Source organism: Pipistrellus hanaki (assembly GCF_964339955.1).
Source record: "Pipistrellus hanaki genome assembly, chromosome: 9".
In the NCBI taxonomy this organism is placed as follows: domain Eukaryota; kingdom Metazoa; phylum Chordata; class Mammalia; order Chiroptera; family Vespertilionidae; genus Pipistrellus; species Pipistrellus hanaki.
Window position 1 is genome coordinate 63,480,589 of NC_140511.1, and position 22,440 is coordinate 63,503,028.

Here is a 22,440-nt window from a genome sequence, read left to right on the forward strand (position 1 = left end):
TGTGAGGAATCTGACACCATGTTTGATGAATAGCACTATCCAGTTCTGTGAGAATTGATGGTTGTGGAACCAGCTGCCTGATGGCTCTTTTAACTTCATCCCACAAATGCTCAATTGGATTGAATTCTGATGATTGTAGGGGCCGCCTAAGCAAGGTAAAGTCTCGCTCATATTCTTGAAATCACTCCTGCACAATACGAGCAGCGTGGCCTGGTGCATTGTCTTGTTGGAAGAAGCCATCCCCATTGGGATATACCATCAACATGATAGGATGAATTTGATTAGTAATGATATTTAGATATGTTGTGCTATTCAGGTATTGTTCTACATGAATTAAAAGGTCCAAATCATACCAGGAAAACATGCCCCAAACCATAACACTGCCCCACTGACTTGAAGGGTTGTACTCATGCATGCGGGGGCATGCTTTCGTGCTGTTTCCGTGAAATTCTCACTCTGCCATCTGCATGATCCAACTGAAAATGTAATTCATCGGACCACATGACTTTTATCCAATGCTCGACTATCCAATCCTTGTGTTCTTATGTGAATTGGAGACGTTTTATCTTGGTAACTGCAGACAGCAAAGGTGTTCTAACAGGCCTTTGGCTTTCATATCCCATATGATGCAGTGTACAGCTAATTTGCCTACAAACGTCAGGTGGTCATAATAATCTGGTCACCATATATATATATATATATATATGATGAAGAAGAAATGTAAGAATTATTATAGTAGAGAGCATAGAAAGATCTTTGTACATATATTCTGAAGAATAGAGGTAAGAATTAATAGAGAGTGTAGAAATATCTTTGTACATATTGTAAACAAGGAGATAAAAGTAACTCATGGGTATGAACTTATATTGTGGATGATTCAGTTCAGTATCAGGACAATTAATTTATTGGTCAGATATATAAATACTTCAGCAGTAGATTTATAAACCAGGAGCCAGATATATTAGGAGCTTTAACATCAGAGAGTATTGGGGAGCCACAGTGGAAGTGTGAGGCTTTGTGCCATCTTCCCTGCATACCTGACCAGGGTCCCAGAGCAACAAGATGAACAACAACAGCAAGACCATTGTCAAGGAGATGTGGTGCTATTTCCTATTAGCTTTACTTTTATTTCACCCTCATAAAAACCATTGAAATAGTATTTGCAACTATCATACTTACTTTACAGATGAGGAAAAATAGGTCAGAGATGTTAAGTACTATTCTCAAATTAACTCAGTATCAGAATTTGAACCCAGATCCATGTGAGTTTAAAGCCTTTATTCTTTATTTCTCTGCTTTGCAGTTTCTCACCATGCTTTGAAGAATAAATGTTGACCTTGATCTCAAAATCCCCAATCTAAATCATGATTTCTGTGTCAGGGCATGTGGGAATGCATCTCAGCCACTGGTAGAAATAAAATCTTGAGGCTTAACCCTCTCATCTTAAATGCAGTCAAATTTGTCTTCAAAATGATGATGTGATTTTTTTCTCAATTGACAGTTTTTTCAATGTTGATGTCAGCTAAAGTCTAGAAGTATTTTTCTGGAATAAAAAAAACACACATCTGACTTATTTTTCTTCTCATTGGGTAGAAGGAAGTTGGACTTAAGAGAGAATACATGAGATGGAGATTATTCTCCCTGTTCTCTTTAAACCTTATAAAGCAATGTCATAGGTGGGGACAACTTTGAAGTGGTGATCATAAAAGTTACAAAGCCAAGTTTGCCTAAAGAGGCATATTTGTCATTCTGTATCAAGACATATGAATTGGCATTTATAGTTAAGACAGAAAAGATTGAGTCAAATGTCCAAGTTTCTCATGGTTGGATTTCATAAGCTCATGTTCTCTTGTCTCTTGGATGGAACTCTAATTCATGGAGATGTGAGGCTGAATTTCCTTGTGCTCAGATTTACTTTAATAAGGATGCGCTCATAATTCCACAGAATTGGAAGGTAAGGAAATTGCCTGAAAAAGAAAACATCATCAATCTCCAGGAATAGGATCATCACCTGCCTCCCTTTCCTTCCAATTATCATCATGATCATCACTGATAAAATTCGTTCACTTATTATTACTCTGCTAAATTATTATATGCACAGTCCTTTCAACAAACATCAGAAATGAATGAAAATGTTTTAATTTTTTCAGTTAAAATACCAAAAATCTAAAAGGAATTGGTGATTTTTCCTTGGTTTACAGCTAAAAAGTGATGCTATAAAAATAATAATTTAATTCTATCTGAACAAAAAAAAATGTGTGTGCTTAGATATGAAATACACTGTTTCCTCTTGCATTTTTACATTGGAATCTTTTCTAGTTTTCATTCTATCTCTAATATTCATACCATCAGTAACTCCAGGAACCCCACAAATCACTACTGCATAGAAGTTTCTTTTCAACTTCAAGAGTCAGAAATGACCTCAAGCCCTAGAGGGAGGATGGCAGACTATGGGAATTATTAATCATTTAAACAAACCTACCTCTCTTGAACTACATCAGTTTGCTTTGCACCACATGGCTGAGACAGAGATGGTTATGCATAATTCCAACAAGGTAAGGATCAGCATTAGAGACACAAGGCCCTAGAGGATTTGATGCATCATATCAAATGCAGTAGAAACATTCAGAGGGGAAAAATGTCAACAGGAGCCCAAACTATAACACCTCCCCTCCCATAAAATAGAACAAAGCAAACCATAAATTAGGTTTAACACATAACCACACATCAGCACTATATGAGACACAATATCAATCTGAAAATGTGGAAATATTTTTCCTGGAAAGAGAAAGATGCTGTATTTCTGCATCAAGGCATGTGAAGTAGTCATGGGGGAGAAGAGGCTATAGAGGCAAAATTCTGACCCTGTAACTAACATCTCTCCATTGGAATAGCAGTAAACTAAGGAGGCCAGAAAGCAATTTTTAAAAATGGACTAAAGTAGCCCCTCCACCATTTCATCCGTAGAATTTCATGGAGGTTTAGGCATTTACACTATTTCTAAAAACTAAAACAAAAGGACAAAACATTAAACAAAAAATTAACTAGATTAGTGATCCTTTTCTTTAACTGAGGCACCTGAAAGAAGCAAATACACTGTTCCTCTCAAGGAAAAATACCATAAAATTCATAGAAAAATTAGATCCATATAAATATAAATTTATATAATGAAGAAAATGAGGACACAAACTTCCATGGGTAGCATCAGCAAACCAGAGGATTAGAAATGAGTCTGCAAATAATAGTTCAATAAATCATCATGGGGAAAATGGACAAATTAAAGGAATATATTAATTTCTAAGTTGACCTCAGAAAAGGGAGAGTACCTAAACATAAACAACAAATTATAATTTGGAAAGGTTATTAAAGTCCTTTTCCTTTGAAAATATCACACTCAAATAAATTCAAAAGTGAAGGCATCCAACACTTCAATGAATCATTATTTGAAAATCTCAGACCACAGAGGAACTTATAAATCTTCCAAGTTAGTTTTAGGAAGCAAGATGTGAAATATCATTTTTTTAAAATTTAATCTCTCTGGGGATTTTAATAATAGTAATAGCAATGTTAATAAAAATATAATTCAATGTGATAACACTATTTTAATTGCTTATCACATATTAATTTATTTGATCCTTGCACCAACCCTTGTGAGACTGGTACTATTACTACCTTCATTTCAAAAATGAGAAAACTGTACAGAATGGTAGTTGACAGAAGGAAGGGGAGTCCTAATATGAGGTGACAGGAGAATATTTGACTTGGGGTGGTAGGTACATGGTGCAATATACAGATCTTATAACAGAAATCCATACATGAAACCTATACATTCATGCTGATTAATGTCACCCCAATTAATTAATTAATAAAATTTCAAAAAACAAAGATGAGAAAACTAAAACAGAGAGGTTATCAAATTTGCCCTTCATCACAGAGCCAATACATGGCAGAGCAAAGATTCAAATCAAGGCAGGGTATTAGCATACATTTTAGATTGCTTGAAATATTTTATAATTAAATATAAATTTTTAAAACGTATGTTTGATGAGGCTCCCAGATAAATGCATAAATCTGGTGACAGTGTAGACTGACAATTCTTGAACAAAAGGCTGTTAAATGCTAAATTTATTGAGAGAAAAGTAAACCCTAATAGTGCGATTGTAGCACTGGCGATATTTAACCCAAAACTGTTTTGCATCTAAAAAGCAGTAAGAATTTTCAGTTAACATAAGTAGCACATAGTTCATTCTTTTATCTACAATTCATATAAATAAATATCAATTGAACATTGTTTACACAACCAACAATATCACAGATGCTGGGCAAACATCAGTGAACAAAGATCCCCACCCTCATGGGGCTTACATTCTAGCAGCAGTAACAATAATAACAACAAAAGAAATTAATAGGTAAATTATATAGTATTTTTCAAAGTAATTAAGTGCTGTGGGATAACAAAGTGAAGTAAGGAGGATGTGGAACCCAGAGAGAGGAGGAGTGGAGGTTTGTGATATTAAAGAGGATGACACATGGGGAGAGGCATTAAAGAACTGAGGGAGTCAGCCTTGAGCATATTTGGAGACTGTTCTTGCAGTCAAAGAAATATTTGGTTTAAAGCCCTGAGGCCACCGTGTTCCAGGTGTGTTCCAGGAAAGCAAGGTGAGCAAAGGGGGTGGAAGAGATTGAACAACATAAACAATATCAAGAAATGAAGGTGGAGAGTGAACAGACAGCAGATCATATAGGATCCTATAGATCGTGGATAAGACTTTGGTTCTTACTCAGAAAAATATAGAGCCTTTAAGGAATTTTGAGTAAAGGGAAAACAATTAGATTTATATTTTAAAGGGAACATCAATGTCTTTAGTGAGACTAGTTTAGATAGGGCCAAAGAAAGAAGAACGGAGCCTGATTACGAGAGACAGTGGTAGAATGAATGAAGTGTTATCAGTGGAAAGATGAGCAAAGGTCAAATATAGCTTGATATAGCTTAAATGCAGAGCCAACAGGATTTTCTGAAAACTAGATTCAAAGTTGTTAAAGGGAGAAGAACTAGGGATAATTCTAGAAATCTGGAAGAATGAACTTCCCATGTGCTGACATGAGGAAGACAGTGGATAAGGTTTTTGAAGAAAAATAGGAGTTGGCTTTAGAATTCTAAGTGAAAGCAATTAGATATAGCTGTCTGATGCACAGGAGAGAGATTTAGGCTGAAAGTATTTATTTCAAGATTCTAGGCATATAGATGTCATTCCAAGCCATGGGAATGAATAAGATTGTCAAAGGAGTGAGCAGAGAAGGAAACAAAGAATTGGTCTCAGGAGCACCCCAACCTTAAAAGGTCAGAGAGAAGAAAAGGCATTAGGAAAGGAAATCAAAAGGAAGAGACTAAAAAGACAGGAGGAAAACCAGCCAACCAAGGTGTCCTGGAAGCGAAGTGAAGATATTACTAGAAGGAATGAGCAACCAACTGCAAGCTCAGTGCTGCTCATGGAGGAAGTTAGATGATGAGTGAGAATTGGCCTCACTGCTACCAGTGTAGAAGTTTTTAGTAATCTTACAGAGAGCAGTAACAGAGGTGAGGAAGGGAAGAAAATAAAGTCTATTGGAGTAGGTTTAGTTGAAACTAGGTAAATAGAAATCAGAGACAGAGTACAGATAATTCCTTTATGGGGTTTAGCTACAAAAGAGAAAGCAAAATGTGCCTATAGCTAACAGGAGAAAAGAAGGGCAAGATATGTGTGTTTTTTTTTCTTTTGAGAGAAGTAACTGGATGCTTATAGAACATTAAGGAGAAATAGCCATCTACAAAAGAGGAAGAGTGAATGGATCAGGAAAGTAGTGTAATTGGATAGATAATGTAGTGAGACAACATAATGGACAGAGTCATTGTTTAATAAGGATCAAATTTTTGGCTTTCACTTGTGGAACTAGTTATGGGAGAATGTATACTCAAAATAATTATATTGCTTAAACTTAACACAAAAATCAAGAAGCTTTTTGCTATGCTTTGGATTAATCAGATATTCATCATAACCATCTCAGTGATTATATTCACAATCTATATGATTTTCTGATGCTTTACCATTTGGATGTCTTAAGAAAATGAATTTTCTTCTGCATTAAAGAGACGTGGCATCTCAGTTGGAGTTTCAAACTCTACTCTCTTATTATTAATAGATAACATTTCTATTCTTATGATCATAGAAAAAGAGGAAGAACTGCCACTTACCAACTTTCTCGTGGGTTTTCTGCTAGCTGCAACAGATATAGATCCTGAAATAATAAACTGTTTGAAAAGAGGAAATGAAGCAGATAAGAAAATATAAGTTGCCATGATTTTTTTCTTGGTCTTCCCATAGTATACCTAGCAATAGTAACATAAACCTTCTATTTAAAATTCACATCCTAGAACATTATACTTGATGTTATCCTAAATGCAATTTTAAATTAGTTTAAATTTTGAGTAAAGTTATATCAATATTTTCATTTAATTTTATCTGATTTTGTATAGGTTTATGTGGGTGTGCATACTTTAAAAACATAATTAATATATACTTAATGTAATATATATATCTTTATGCTTATATGTATAGTAAATATAAATCATATTTATTTATATACACATGTGTTCTATATAATAAAAGCTCAATATGCTCAGTGTTGGGTTGACTGGTAGGTCATTCAACCAATCAATGTATAATATGCTAATGATATGCTAAGGCCAGTCACTATGACATGCACTGACAACCAGAGGGCAGACAGTCAACTGGTCAACCAATCGTTATGATATACACTGACCACCATGGGGCAGAAACTCCAACCAGTAAGTTAACTTGCTATTGGGGTCCAGCCAATCGGGATTGAGCAAGATGGGTCAGATATGCCCTGGAGCCCTCCTGCAGTCCCTTCCCTAGCTGCCAACTTCTGGCATCCCTCCCTGGCCCTGATCATTCACCGGTGGGGTCCCTTAGCCAGGCCTGTGACTTCTCACAATCTGGGACCCCCAGGGGGATGTCAGAGAGCCAGTTTTGGCCCAATCCTGCAGGCCAGACAGATTTACCCCACTGATTCACAAATTTGTGTGCTGGGCCTCTAGTATAAAATATCAGCCTGACATTTTTATCTAAGCTTCAGAAAATATTGGACTAGATATTCTCATTTTCTCATTTAATTTCATACCAGTCAATGTGATTTCTTTTCATCAGAAAGTAGGGTGCTTTGTTTTTAAAACAAGTTTTTGTCAAGAATTAAAAATCAAACCCACATAATGTAACCTTCAAATTAGCAGTGGTATCTAAAAAATCACTTATGGTTAAGGTATTTGAATACTCACAAATACAGCACCCCATAGTGGGTAGCCTGTGTAAAAGGTAAAAAAGGAGAAGTGCCTGAAGAGATTGGATAAGTTTTGTAAAGAACCCAGAAAAATACCCAGAGCCAGGATTATCACTCCACTCAGGATTTGGATGGCCTGTAAGAAGAATCATAAAGGTCATATATTAGTGTACCCTGAGAAGAGAACATTTACATTGTCCTCAGAAAGGAGACATCAGTGCTTGAAATGGTTAGAGTTAAGCCTAAATTAATTGGGCAAGAGCTTACCCTGGGAGGTTTTTGTTCCTGAAAGAAAGAAAAAAGGCTTGACTTAGCTTTGAGATCAGGAGGGGTGAGGAATGAAGCTGAAGAAACAATCAACTATCAGGTCAAGAAGGACCAATGCTCTGTTCATTGCATACATTATCACATATTAGATATTTTATCTAAAATGTACACCTATTTCCCAACAAATACTAAAGTTTAAGCATGGTCTTTACAAGGTAATAAATGAATGAATGTTTGGTCTCCGTGACTTATGATGACAGAAAAATTTGCAGGGTTTGGAATGTCTTATACAGAGAAACTCCAGAACAGTTCTAGAGGGAGGAAAATTATTCTAACCACATAACTTAACTTGATTTTGTCAACATAAGAAATATTCAGACCTGTGAAGAATTTCTGTGAGTTTATTTGATCCAAGCTGTCGACAGTTGCCAGGAAGCAAAATCTCAATGGATTGAGATAATGCTCCAGAGAAAGGCAGTTTTGCACCTTATTTTATACATTACAATCAAAAGAGCAGACACAAGTGGTTTACAATGAAATACATTGGTGATAGATTAGGGAGGTGGGAGAAGCAAAGTGGAGAAACCTCTGGGATTGGATAAAAAATGAGATGTTAGAAACGTATTGTTACATAAATGGGTTCAGCATAGTTAACAGTCAATGATTAACTCACTAAACAATGAGGGAATTTGTGGTCTCTGCTTCAAGAGGCCAAGAAAAAGGGAAATTACTTTGACATTACAATGATATATTATCAGAGATGCAAAAAGGAAATAGAAAGGCTCAGTTAAGATAAAGATTGACCTTTGTCAGGAAAGATGCTGGCCTAGGACATGTCTATCCACTATAAACTGCTTTTATTTAAAAAGTTTTAATTTCAGCCAAGACCGGTTTGGCTCAATGGATAGAGCGTCGGCTTGGGGACTGAAGGGACCCGGGTTCGATTCCGGTCAAGGGCATGTACCTTGGTTGCGGGCATGTCCCCAGTAGGGGGTGTGCAAGAGGCAGCTGATCGATGACTCTTTCTCATCGATGTTTCTAACTTTCTATCTCTCACTTTCTATCTCTCTCCCTTCCTCTCTGTACAAAATCAATAAAATATATTTAAAAAAAAAAAAAAAAAAAAGTTTTAATTTCAAAAAAAAAAAAAAAGAAAAAAAAAAAAGAAAAAAAATAAATAAAAAGTTTTAATTTCAGACCATCCTTTGTGGTTATTGTTGATATTTTTTTTTCATTGATTTTCAGGAAGAGTGAAAGAGAGGGAAAGACAGAAACATCAATGTCAGAAAAACACATTGATTGGTTGCCTCCTGCATGAGCCCTGATCAGGGCCTGGCCCAGAAAGGAGCCTGCAACCGAAGTACATGCCCTTGACTGAAATAAAACCCAGGACATTTTGGTCTACAGGAGCCAAACCAGCTAGGGCCTTTGTGGTTACTTTCGGTATCTGCATTTGCAAGGACACCACACAGGCCTCCTCTGAGCTTGTCAGGTTTAGTATGTGGCTCCTTTTCATCCACAACTTTTAAAAATAACTATGAATATCAGGGAGAATTTTCAGCCTTCAAGTAAAATTAACTATGCTCTCTAATATGGTCAATTTGGCTTTTTCTTACTGGACAAAGTACATACTTATTTGTTCCTAAGAACCAATCAGTTAGGTTCACTCATTTAGCTTTCAGTATGTTTTAAATGTTCTTATGTTAACTGGTTTCATTCTTACAACATCTATATGAAAAGATGATATTGTTATGATCTTTGCCATCTTCAGGTGAGGAAGCTGAGCATCAAAGTTGTAAAGTAATTTGCCCAAGGCCACGAAGCCAGCAATTTGAGGAGGTAGAGAGCAGATCCTAGCTGCCTCTAGAGTATTATTACCTTATACTGTTCCCTGGATTTATGCAGAAGCTCATGGACCAAATTGCTTACCTCAAGTGTGTCTAGACTGCCTTTATTGCCAGAGCTAGCAGCCAAATTTGGGTGCAACCACTTGGATTTAATATATCTAAGGGGTATGTGCCTGCATGTATGGCATCCATGCCCACATTTTCCAAATAAATAACCATATAACTAAATCTAACATTTTTTACCATGGCATAACAGGGGAAACCATCTTAGAGCTCAACTTTCCATGTCTACATAGCAATCAAGTACAAAACTTTGCAGACATCCTCAGTGGCCCACTGGGTGACACCTTTAACAGACAAGAAAGACAGTGGAGAGGGACTCTACAGGGTTTACCTTGGAGGCTTCAGGTCTTGACAGACTTCTTTCCTCTCAAGCCCATCTTGCCATGAGTAGGAGACACTGGAGACACTCAGTAAGGACCATTACAGTGTCTTTTACCAGAAAGCAGAGGCCTCCTCTAATTCAGGCTTAATGGATCTTTGCCTTAGGCAACACTTTAGAGGAGGCAGTGAAAATGTTTTGTTGGGAAACTGAAGAATGTGCTAACCACATCCATGGGTGGCCCTCAGATTTCACTGTGCTTCCTGGAGGTATAGTGTTGATTAGGAAAGTGGCGCCAGGAATAACTATCTCTGACTTTGAAATTATTGTTGGAACAAGAAATACAAGCAGAACATATGGGTAGATGAGTAGGAAGGGGCAGGGACTGCAGGAAGAACAGTTAGAGCCATTGCATGGAATACTAAAGAAGAAAGGGAAGAGAATGTGTTTTAAGAGAAAGAAAGAAATGAGGAAGTGAAAAAAAGTACTCCTTTGAGCACAGTTGTTTTTAATTTAGAACTGCAGCAAGAGTTGAGTGAGGAAGTTACTTAAACTCTTAAGACTTCAGTTAACCTCTAAGACTTCAGTTATCTCCTCTGTAAGCTTAAACTTATAGTATACACCTTAGAGAATAGTTTCTCAGGGACAGAATGGACGTCAGGCCATAGTAACTAAGATCTTTACATTGCAACTAAGATCTTTACATAGCATAACTCTTTGGATTATTAGGATTAAATAAGTTGTCACAGTGCGCTGGTAGTATCACCTGACATACATTTTAAGCCTTTCTATTAACTGCCAGACAATAGTTCTGTTATGACAATGATTAAATTCTTTGTCTAACAAGTAAACAATCAAATACAACATTTTATTGAAAATGATAACTTTAAATGTTAAAAACTTAATGAAAAATCTTAGCAAAATCTGTTTCCAGAAGGATATAGCACCCAAAATGTACATTTCATTAAGCAATTGAATATAAGCAGTTGAATTGAATACACCAAAAAAATCACTTTGACTTTGAGGAAAAGTGATTTTTTGGTGTATTGCTAGGTATACTCCCACTTCAGTGAAAAGAAGACAGCATAAACAGCTGATGGTGGGTAATCATCAGTACTGAATTGCTCTTAATTGACAGGACAATGCCATACTTAAAGGCCTTAATCATCAATTATTTCAAGTGTGGAAGAAACATATGGGGGAGAAAGGAAAACATGGCATCAAATTTCAATTAAGAGAGTGGTCTTTATATTCTAGAATAGAAATTAAATTTCCTTTGCAATAATTACTCAAATATGATGGACATTAATTTTAGGACTCTACAGATTAATTAGAAGAGCACACAGAAGTTAAAGCATCTTCACAGAAAAGGACTTGGTCTCTCCCAGGAGTTAGTATATTACATTTAAATTCTGCACAAATTTTAGTCTCTGGCACATTTCAAAAAAAATATTTAGAACAGTTTTCAGAGGTTCAGATCAAACAAACAAACAAAAAAAAAAAACAAATAGATCAGACTATTGTCATTAAGGATATATTGCTGAATTTATTACATAGAACAGTAAATAAATAAAACTTAAGTGGGTAATATGAAATACCTAATAGTTAATATTAAATTAATAAGCCATACCCTTAATGAATAATAGTATCTAAAAATACACCTTCAGCCAAAACCAGTTTGGCTCAATGGATAGAGCATCGGCTAGGGGACTGAAAGGTCCCGGGTTCGATTCCGGTCAAGGGCATGTGCCTTTGTTGCGGGCATATCCCCAGTGGGGGGTGTGCAAGAGGCAGCTGATCGATGACTCTCTCTTATCGATGTTTCTGGCTCTCTATCTCTCTCCCTTCCTCTCTGTACGAAATCAATAAAATATATTTAAAAAAATAAAATAAAAATAAATAAATAAATAAAAAAAAATAAAAATACACCTTCACTAAATCAGGACCTTCACTGAATTAGGGTTTTTTAGGGATCAGGTACCTAAGTAAAAATCCATACCAATTATTTATTTATACAGAAAGAAAAACATAATTTTTCAACAAAATCATAATGCCAATTTCAAGTTTTTATTTTTCCTTTAGGAGAAAGTCAGTTTAATTAGAACTTAATAATCCTAACTCTTCTGGTGTTGTCTTAAAGTCAGCCCTGAAGGGACAGGGATTCAACTTTATTTCATCTGTAGAAACTGATATAAACCACAATGATTTCCTAAAGAAGAGAAAAGCAAAAATCAGATAAAGTTGACATACTAGGTCTTTCTAAGTCTAAATTTGGAACCAAGTTATTTTTAGCAATTTTGAACACTATGTTCATTTTCAGTTTGGTGTTGTAGGAGTGCAGAGCAGTGCCTGGATCTTTTGGATAAAGATGATTTATAATGCTTGAGTTAGCAGAGTACCACAGTGCCCAGACTTAGACAAATGGCAACTAAAAGCTGTCAAAAGCTTTATCTGACCTAGTGTTGGGTGGCAAGAAAGGTATATAGGGTATGTGTTGAGGGGAGAGGTGGGAGTGTATGTTTCTGTTTGCATACAGCAGTAAAATTCATGCACTGAAAACCTAATCATATTCCTTTGTTGGTCTAGTCTTCATGTCTTCATTTTTTTCTGAGGAAGATAAGTTACAACCAACATAATAATTACTACCAAAATGGGAATGCCTTAGTCATCACTGTTATTCTGGTGGCCTATACAGAGGCAACAGCTCCAGGGCATTGGCTAATATATAAGAACTGATGGCTCAGTGCACGAATTCGTGCTCTGGTGGGGGGCATGGCCTGCAGAAATTGGCCACTGTGGGAGAGCCACTCATCCTGGTCAGCTGAGCAGCTGTGGACCTGTCCTCTGAGTGGCTGCTGAATGAGGAAATTAGTCTGAGCTGGTATTTTGGGGTAATGTCTTGGGTAAAGGTATGTTCTGTGTCCTGGAGGAATCTGGTGGAGAGCTTTGAATCCCAAAGCCACTTGGTGAATGTCCTTGATGTGTGATGCCAGGTTGGTGACACCATTGGCGATGTTCAGGGAAGCCATGCTCCAGGATCCTCAGCTGTCAGGACAGCCTCCCCTGGGGTCCACAGTCACGCCCCCTCTTGCCATCTGCCTAGGCCAGCTCCCCACGCTCTTTCTAGAACACACCTTAGAGAGCCTGCATCAGGTGGTGGGGATTGTCTCAGGTATTTGATAGATTCGAAGATTTGGCCTCACCCTGGGCCAGCAGCAGGAGCAGCTGTTTATCCTGGTCAGCAGAGCAGCACTCCCACTGTGGGAACACACTGAACACCGGGGGGCAGCTTCTGCCACCCCCATTCCCCCTACCCCCACCCCCACCTCCGTGGTCAGTGCGCATCATAGTGGCTGGTCAACCAGTTGTTCTGGTCATTCTGCCATTTGGTCACTGGCATGGATAGATTAGATAGATAGATAGATAGAGAGATAGATAGATAGATAGATAGATAGATAGATAGATAGATAGATAAATAGATAGATAGATAGATAGATAGATGAAAATGTGTATGTGTGTGGTTGTATATCACTAAATCCCTCATTCAGCCTTTTTTCACCCTATTGGGGCCCAGAATTTGAGAGACATTTTCCTCTGGACCCATGCATAATAAATGTAACCATCTCTCTAAGTATTGCTTGGTTCTTCTCCAATTTTCTGTAACAGTCAGACTGGATAGAATATAGCATTAGGCAGACTTATACCTTATTGTACATGTAACATGAGTTGGTATTTAAACACATTTTGTTATAAAACAAAGACTCATAGACATAGACAACAGTGTGGTGGTTACCAGAGGGAAAGGGGAAGGGAAGAGATAAGAGTGGAGTTAAATATAAGGTGTTGGAAGGAGATTTGACTTTGGTGGTAAATATGCAATGCAATATACAGATGATGTATTACAGAATTGTCCACTTGAAACATATACTTTAATTGAACAATCTTAATAAATTTAATTTTATAAATAAATAAATAAATAAATAAACAAAAAACACATGTGATTCTAAAATTTTTCTACAACTTAACTCATTTAGACATTAAAAGAGTCCTAGGATGTAGATATTATTTTATTCCCATTTTATAGATAATCAAGTGATATATGGAGGAGTCACATAGCTAATAAATGGCATGCAATCTGAATAGAATCAGACTCTGAGATAAGGGTTCAGAGCTCAATGTTGGTTTAAGAGGAGGTGATTAATACAATAACTAATACTGAGGAGAGTTCCTGGTGTGAAGATGTGCTTAATGAAGTGGAGATAGGAACAATACTCATTTGCCTTTCTGAAAGTTCTTGATCAACAATTTTTTCCATCCTCAGCTCCCCTCACAATGGTTTAAACTAAAATAATTCTAATGCATAAACTAGTAATCGTAAGTGATTTATTGAACAGCTACTTACAACACAGTGAGTGACAATGACCTTCCACACCAATCTCACAACTTACACTATATTTTAAGTTTAGCACTCAGACAGCAAAAGTCTACCTACAAAGACACAGTATGTTTTATTTGTAACATAGCCTCCACATAAAAATTATATACAGATACATTCTTATCTGTATAAAAGAATATGCAAGGGCTAAATTGTCACTTTGCAGGAGGGAGGGGGGCAAAAAAAATCAATTAAATATGTTAAAAAAATAAATAAATAAAATAAAATAAAATGATAAAAAAAATTGTCACTTTGCTGAAAAAACACTTTTTAAAAACAAATGAAGTATTAGGCACTACTCCAATCCATCTAGAAGTTATTCCAGATGACTTCTCAGGAGGTGGCATAGAAAAGTTTCAAAATCTATAGTGATTGATTTAAAAACTAAATTTAAGAATGCTATAGCAACAGACTTATTGAGATTGCCAAAGCATACACTAGAACACAGCCACGTTAGCACTCTCATAGACTAAAGAATGAGGCATTTTAAGTAGAAGTGACTGATAGGATGGTTTCACCTACAGAAGAAAAAGACAGGTAGTTAGTGAACAGCTGCAAAGTAGCTTCAAACAAATTTATAAACATGCTGATTAACCCTTTGACCAGTGGATATTGAACACCTACTATTTCCTGGGGGTTGGAGGGAAAGGTTGAGGAGATTGAGACACTTGGCAACTTTTTACTCAAGTGACCAAGCACTATTTAAAGTGGATAATTTGGGCACTAACCCAGATTATGTTTAAACCAGACTGGAGATTTAGTTAATTTGGCATGATAACTGCAGTGAGGGAAAACTTATCAAGAAGACCACAACCTTTATAGACACATGGAAATAGCACTTTTTCCAAACATGATTGTAATTAATGTGAGATTCATCACATAACTAGACACTATTTAAATTTTAAAAAAAAACTAATTAGCAGAGATTTAAGCTTTGTCCTTCCTTATATCATTGCTGTCATAAATTGCCTGCTCTAAGTATCCTTACCGAGGGGTCTTGGAAGTATGGAATCCAAGGCAATCCAAACAGGCAAGTTTTGGTTGTGTTCCAGAAAAGGCCAGAATTGGCAGAGGGAAGATCATTTTCAGACTTTGTAAGATCTTTGTCAACAGTGCCTGGAGTGGTATCTAAGGAGGATAATCTAAAATTTTTAAAGAAGAGAAAATTTGCATATCAGGTTAAATTTTAAAATAAACTATTAAGTTTCATTTTGACTTAACTGATTGCCATCTATGCTACTTAAACAGTAGTAGCTTTACCACCACCACTACTGCCCTTTCCTGTATTTGATTTTTTTTTTTTTAGGGGCCATGCTAATCGTCTCTTTATCGTTACAATTTTAGTATATGTGCTGCCGAAGTGAGCACTGATATTTTTTTTTTTAAGGAATAAAAGTTCCTCTCTTCCCTCCCCAACACTCTACCTTTGAGGAATCTATTCCACAATTGAGAATGTTAATTCTGATTATGCAGAAGTTCCCAAAGGGAACTCTCATACAGTGGAAGTCCTAGATCTTTTCAACTTCCCACTCATAAAATACATACTAGAATACTAAAAGTGTCATTTCATTGATCCTTAAGGTATAAAAAAGTTTAGTAAGTTTTCCTGAAAGCCATCCTAAACAACCACCCTAATTTAAAAAAAAAAAAATTTAAACACTTTTTTTCCAATCCAATAATGCCCTTCAAGTCTACAGGTTTTTGTAAGTTACCAAAATTAGAAAACATTGGGTCTTATATAGAAGAAAAAATTATACAACTTAGGTTAAAGTTTATTTTTTTAAAGGCTTGACCTTAAAGAATAGATACTGAATGATTTTACTACCATTCCTATCTTTCCAAGCATCTCTTGATCTTCAGAGGGGCAGCTATGTGACGAGATATGTGTTTAGGCCCTGACTCGTCATCTCCTAAGTACACAATCTTAAGCATTTCAATTTCTTCTGAGCTTTATTAACCCACTTTAACATCATAGTGAGAAGGTTAATCCCTATTTTGCAAAACTACTGTTTGGAATTCTCTGCTGTTTTTCTTAGACGGCCCCTTATTCTAAAAAAAATAATAATAATAACTTTGCTTTCTAGCCTGCTTTAGCCTACTTAAATAATGAGGAAAATAAACTTACCTATCTGACCTTGTAGGGCAGAGACTAGATATGCCCATAATTTCAATGCCATGCCAGGTGCATTTTTTAATTGGATAGAACTGTATGGTTTTCAAGGCCAGCAGCGAGATAACCACTAAGTGCATGTAGACCTGGCTCTCTAATAAAAAGGGAAGTTCTGCTTGTACCCTTGCTTAGAATTTGAATTCATTTTCTCTAAGCCCACTCCAGTGAATAAAGTGTGACTCCAAACTCTCTGGCATTGTTTGATTATTCCAGTTCTCTGTAGCATTAGTAGGATTCTTCAAAAGCAGAATCTGACAAGGAGATTTTTATATGGATGACTTATTCTAGAAATGCTCCCAGTAAGGCAATGGGGGAAGTAGGAGATAACAAAAGGGTGCTTTTTCAGGCAAAGTCCTCGCCTCAGCAGAATCTGCTAGAGAGCTCCAAAGTCAAATCCTGCATCACAGTTTGTCCTTGAGTCAGGCAACAGAGCCAGGCTTTCTTTCATATTCCACTCCATCATGGAGATGGGGGAATTTTGCAAATTCCTGGGCCCAGTTGGTATCATTAAAGGCCAAAATGCACAAAAGCAAGATGAGGGGCACACAGAAATGGTGAGGGCAACCCAAGGGGATCTGGGCACAGCATCTGCAATGGCCAAATGACACAGTTGAGTATTTCATTGGATAAAGGAACTATACAAACCAAGTCATTCCAGGACTCAAACCTAGCTGAACTTCACTTTGCAAATGTTTTATTTTTAACAAGCAGTTCTTAGAAAGCAAACTGTGGACCAGCTAGTCCATTACACTCACCTGGGAACATGACACATCAAAGGGATTTTTCTAGTGACTCCTTCGTGCAGGATGGTATAGTGGAGAACTGAATAAAAAACCACTCCATAAGAGAAAACCTAGTGGAAGGAAAAGGCCTGTTTAATACTATCTCACACGGGAATTTAAATGAAATTTGAACAAGAAACAGATCACATCAAGATGTGTGATCTTTAGATTAAAGTCTGTAAAAAGACTATCTCTACAGAGACCATCAAGAAAACACTAAATCTGGCTCTAGTCTAGACCATCAGTGCAACCAGTTAGCATTTTTGGAAACTGAAATCACGAATTGCCAGGCTAGATACAAGGGCTACAACTTCTACTTATTAAATTTACTCTGGAATTTGGCCTTCAAATGTTACCACAGTGCTAGGTCCCAGGTCTCTGGAAAGAGTAAACAAAGAGGCACTTTTATTTAAAACCATAATTGGAGGATTGTGTTTTCTGAATACATGCTTATTATGGAGACTTTAAAATACACTGCGTAATGGCAAAACAAAAATCTCCATAATCCTAACACAGGGATAGTTCTTTCTCTGTTAGACCTGCGGTAAACTGTTAGCCCTTTTAGCTTCAGTTGCTTACTATGAAAATTAGAAATTAAACCTTCTTTCCAGTGTTTCTATATTTCAAAATATACAAGGACTGAAGATGATTTATGAGTGCTTGAAAGTCATAATAATATATACATTAATGTATCCCCCCCTAAAGGGCCAGGAGCTATTCAAGACCAAATTCTGGGACCCATTGATCTTTATCTTAAAAGTATTAAACCCAAGTCTCATAAAAATGATCAGGGTCTTCATCTTGTTACAGAATTTACCAGGTGACCGAAAAATACACAGGAGTACCGGAGACACAGAAAAAAAACATTTATTTTCAGATGTTTTGCATGTACTAGTACAGGACTCAGGGGAGATTGTTTCTCTCCAAATCCTGAGCAACCCAATATGGAGGAAGCTCTCCCTTTATACCCCTTTCGTTTCTTTGTCCCCCAAATAAGGATCATACTTCCAGTCCTTTATCGGGCTTTGCAAAAAGCCCCTTGTGTTGAAATGGGGGCATGAAGCCACACCTAAAGGCCTGGCCTGGCGCCAGTTGTGTATTGTTCATGATTTATGGCCTCTGTAAAATGGGGCAGTACCTAGGTAAACAGGTCTTGAAAGACCAGATATTTAAGGAAGGGCCAGTGACTAGACTATGGGCTAACAGGAATGTGCATTAGGTTACTGGCATAGATTCAGATTGCTAGCCCCCCAAAAATGTCTTATTTTCCTCATCAGTCTTTGACCTTGACCATACCTATCTTGCACTGACTCTAAGCACAGTGCCATGGCAAAGTAAGATCAGGGAGTTAGTTTATTATTTGAAATCATCACAGCTCTTACCTCTTTCTGAATCCCACACTCGATGGCAAGGTAATTAAATTCATATCCCTTCTCAGTTATGTGTGTTACAGGACAACCAATTCCCAGAGACACTGAATCAGAATGCAAAAAGTGATCTTGACCAAGTAGAGTCGGTTCAACCACAGCCCAGAATAAAGAAGAAGTACATCCTACTGACACTGTTGAAAGAACACCCCCCACCCAAGAAAAAAAAGATTCAGATAAAAGTTTTAGTCCTAGAGGACACTCAGAGAAAATTGGAGCATAGCCTCTTACTAAGTACGCAAATAAATAAATAAATAAATACCCCTTGAAACACCCTTGAGAGATGCAATGTGAATGTTCAGGTGAAGTCCTAACAATTATGAGTGAAAAATTAACATCAGGTCAGGCTCATGGAGGCCTACCTATCAGGGGACAATCTTCATCTCCTCCTCCCAGCATCATTTCCTTAAAAACTATAGAGTTAAGCTTACTGTGGGATGCTATCTCTGCTTCACTTGCTATGGCCCCTGGACTTGGGGAGCCTCAAGCTAGTGTTCGGCCTTGGATCTACAGGATGAGGCCAGTGTAAATGATCAATGGGACAATTCTCTGAAGTTTCTTGCCCTTATTCATAGCAGCCAAACACACCTTTTGTGGGTGAAGGGACAAAGAAAATCATATATTTGAGCAAGTGCTGGATCTGCCCATAAAATGAAGATTTGTACGTCCTGTGTCTCCTGGCCTGTGTCCCTTCTACGAAATGTTAACGAAAAAAACATTGAAACCTGTAAAAAATTTTTGTGAGTTTATTTGAGCCAAACTGTCAATATAAGCCGGGAAGAAAAACCTCAATGAATTGAGGTAATGCTCCAAAGAAGGGCGGGTTACATTTTTATTTATACATTGCAGTCAAAGGAGGGATATAGGTGGGTTACATGAAATTCATTGGTGATGGATTAAGGAGGCAGGAGAAAGCAAAGCTGTGGGAAACCCCTGGGATTGGATAAAAAGTAAAATGATGGACACATAGTTAGGTGGGTACAGGAACAATTAACATGATACTGAAGAAATTTGATGCATCTGTCCTGGCGCCCACCACATTTGGTTGTGCCCCAGGGGTTCCAGAAAAAGGGAAGTTACAAGTTAACCAGACATCTCACAGACATCTTTTTAGAGGCAAAAAGGCAAATGAGCTCAGTAAAAAAGATCTAAGTTGATCTTTGTCAGGGAAAATACCGGCCTAGGACATGACTACCCACTATAACCTGTTTATAGTTAAATATTTAATTTTCAAACCATCTTTTGTGGTTATTTTAGGTCTCTGAGTTTGCAAGACTGCCACACAGGCCTCCCCTGAGCTTGTCTGGTTGGCATGTGGCTCCTTTCGTACACAGAACAAAATGGAGATCGTCTTAGATTAAAGCCTATTCATGTCCGGTGAGTCTGTCAGGTTGAATCGTTACCCACAATTGTGGTGCCCCATTAACTCTACTCCAGGGGGAAAAAAATCTAAGTTTTCAGATAGATATGCAAAGAATGTCTTAAAGATAAAGCTACCTATCATTATATTTTCATGATAAGGAAATACTAGAAGTAATAAAATTAGGTTTACTTTCCATGTAAAATTAAGCTTACTTTCTATCCAGTGACTTTTTTAATAAAGAAAAATAAATAAAATTTTTCATAAGTAAAAATTACTGTAAATAAGGCACAGGCAGAACACAGACAAATGGGTGGGTTGCAAATGAAACAACAGATATTAACAGATAACTTTATGATTTAGGAAAAATAGGAAGTGAGAGGAGAAAGAAGGGAGAGCTTCATTCCCATAACCTGATTTAGAATTAACACACACTCAGAGGCAGGTAGCTGGATTATGAGCAGATCATGGTGACATTTGGAAGAGTACTATAATCTGAAACTTTAAATAGGGAAATCTTTTCCACCGGATGAGATGGTGGAATAGAACGCCACATAATGGGAAATACCTGCATCTGGAAGGAAGAATAAAATTAGCTCTTTCCCAAACATGAGATAAACTAGATAAACCATTTGCTTTGGGGTTAGGGATGGCAAATAGGAAAGCATCACTACTACAGAAGTTAGAAAAATAGAATGGCAAGTCACTTCTACTGAAAGCAGCCAACAGTAACAGCCAGAGAAACTACACCTTCAGACAACAAAACATGTACCTGACATTTGTTGAGAAGAAGCCAAAATCAAGCACACACAAAAAGATGATTGTAAGGCCACAAAGTCCTTCATGATTTTGATTGTCAGCTCCCAACCAATGACCCTGGAAAAACACAGGAAATTGGAAGCAACCAACCTCCTTTGGGTAATTTTATAGCCAATGCCAAACCCAGCTGACTGCATTTACAGATTTCTTCATGCTGATTGCTTTTATTTTCTGGGAATACGTATTGGGTTTTTCTTGATTGCTTACTATCTGAAAATATGAAAAGTATGAAGAACAAAATAAAAAATCTTTATTAAAAGTGGCCATATTTTAATATTTCAAGAAAGACTTCTTTCTCCCTCCTGAATCTGGGCATTGCCATGATCACTCCTGCACTGAAATCAGAGGTGCAAATAAAATGCACCGGCAAATCTTTCAGACCTGTGACTCCTCTAGGCCCTCTGAAGTTCTTGAAGAAACAAAATGTTCAGGAGTGTCAATGCCTGTTTATAAATTGTTGGGGAATAACATTCAGGGAAATATTTCAGCCTGTGGTATTTGAACTTGAGAATCATCAGAATCACCTACCGAACTTGTTGAAACACCGTTGGTTGCTGGGCTGTGTCCTGGAGATGCTTATTCAGGGCTTGTGTGGAGTCTGAAATTTTGCATTTCTGAAAGTTTCCAGGTGAAGCTAATGCTATTGAAAAGGAATTTTTGCACTGGAACCCGGATTCTTTGTCCGCCGGAATCGAAGAATGAATCCACAGACAGAAAGTGGTATAGCAAAGGTGGAGATTTATTGAAGAAGTGCAGACTCCCATGTGGGGAGAGGGAAAGAGTCTCACAGAATGGACTCCCACGTGGGGAGGGGCAAAGGTCCCACTGAGTTTTTTTTCCTCCAGTTTATAAAGGATGCAGATCTTTGTGCCTTGACATCCCCTCTGACTGGCCACTACTCCCTTGAACTGGTTACCATAACAAGTCTTGGGCTCAAAGGTTTAACCCTTCCCCTCCCTCCTTCTTTATTGTTTTTCTATTCCCTTCCTTATTGTTTTTTTTATTCTGGATGAAGGGCTTCCTTCCCTTTATTTTGTAAATATAGACCTTTGGCTGTTCCCAGCTCCCTCATTTTATGGAAATGTACTTATTGCAGCTTTTCAGCTCCTCCATTCTATGGAAATATACTTTCTGCTGCTCTGCAGCCCTGTACTTCCTCCATGATCCCCTTAATTTCCAAAATTTCTAAAATTTTCTAAACCTGTCCTATTTTACTCCTAAAATTTCTGTTTCTCTACTGGTGCCAGAACCATACTCTGAGAACCTCTGACTCAGATACAATCCCTTAGAGAAAACCCCATTCAATGGCTTCCAAACTTCAGAATGATTATCAACATTATCTGGAGGGCTATTTAAAAGTAAGGATGTTTTAGCCCCACTCCAGTCCAGTGGGATTTGTTGTAGCTGAAAGTTTCAGAGTATATAAGAATCACTGCAATTTGTTGTCAAATTTCTTGTCAATCTCTTGTAAATTTCCAGTCTAACCTAGAGAAACAGGGCCTAGGTGTATGCATTTTTAACAATTGCACCAGGTGATTCATAGTGGCTCCCATTTCGAGAAACCTTGAGCAGAAGTCCTCAGGGCTACTGATAACAGAGGAAGCAAGGCAGGC

The 22,440-nt window shown here is 37.3% G+C and overlaps 2 protein-coding genes across 2 annotated transcripts; both read right to left on the bottom strand.

The window, feature by feature from the left end:
• Positions 1 to 1,931: 1,931 nt before the first annotated feature.
• On the bottom strand, positions 1,932 to 12,863 carry LOC311627563 (membrane-spanning 4-domains subfamily A member 3-like; the record flags this gene model as incomplete). Its single annotated transcript, XM_084894068.1, is given in 7 exon segments — positions 1,932 to 1,967; positions 2,483 to 2,497; positions 2,501 to 2,584; positions 4,040 to 4,198; positions 6,233 to 6,289; positions 7,337 to 7,474; positions 12,672 to 12,863. Coding segments are annotated over 7 exon segments (681 nt in total).
• Positions 12,864 to 14,556: 1,693 nt separating this feature from the next.
• On the bottom strand, positions 14,557 to 20,928 carry OOSP3 (oocyte secreted protein family member 3). The gene is made up of 5 exons (XM_084894979.1): positions 20,781 to 20,928; positions 18,604 to 18,782; positions 17,195 to 17,292; positions 15,258 to 15,411; positions 14,557 to 14,787 (listed from the first exon to the last, which is right to left on the bottom strand). The coding sequence occupies exons 1-5, from the start codon at positions 20,851 to 20,853 to the stop codon at positions 14,707 to 14,709; spliced, it is 585 nt and encodes a 194-aa protein (XP_084751105.1). The 5' UTR covers positions 20,854 to 20,928; the 3' UTR covers positions 14,557 to 14,706.
• Between the last annotated feature and the right edge of the window lie 1,512 nt (positions 20,929 to 22,440).

Bases quoted from the DNA above. Each gene is read 5' to 3' on its own strand.
- OOSP3 (XM_084894979.1), bottom strand. From the start codon at position 20,853: ATGAAGGACTTTGTGGCCTTACAATCATCTTTTTGTGTGTGCTTGATT. The intron at 15,412-17,194 runs GTGAGTGTAATG...TAAAAATTTTAG, and splicing joins TTGATGTGTCATGTTCCCAG to ATTATCCTCCTTAGATACCA. The intron at 14,788-15,257 runs GTAAGGATACTT...TTTCTTCTGTAG, and splicing joins CATACTTCCAAGACCCCTCG to GTGAAACCATCCTATCAGTC.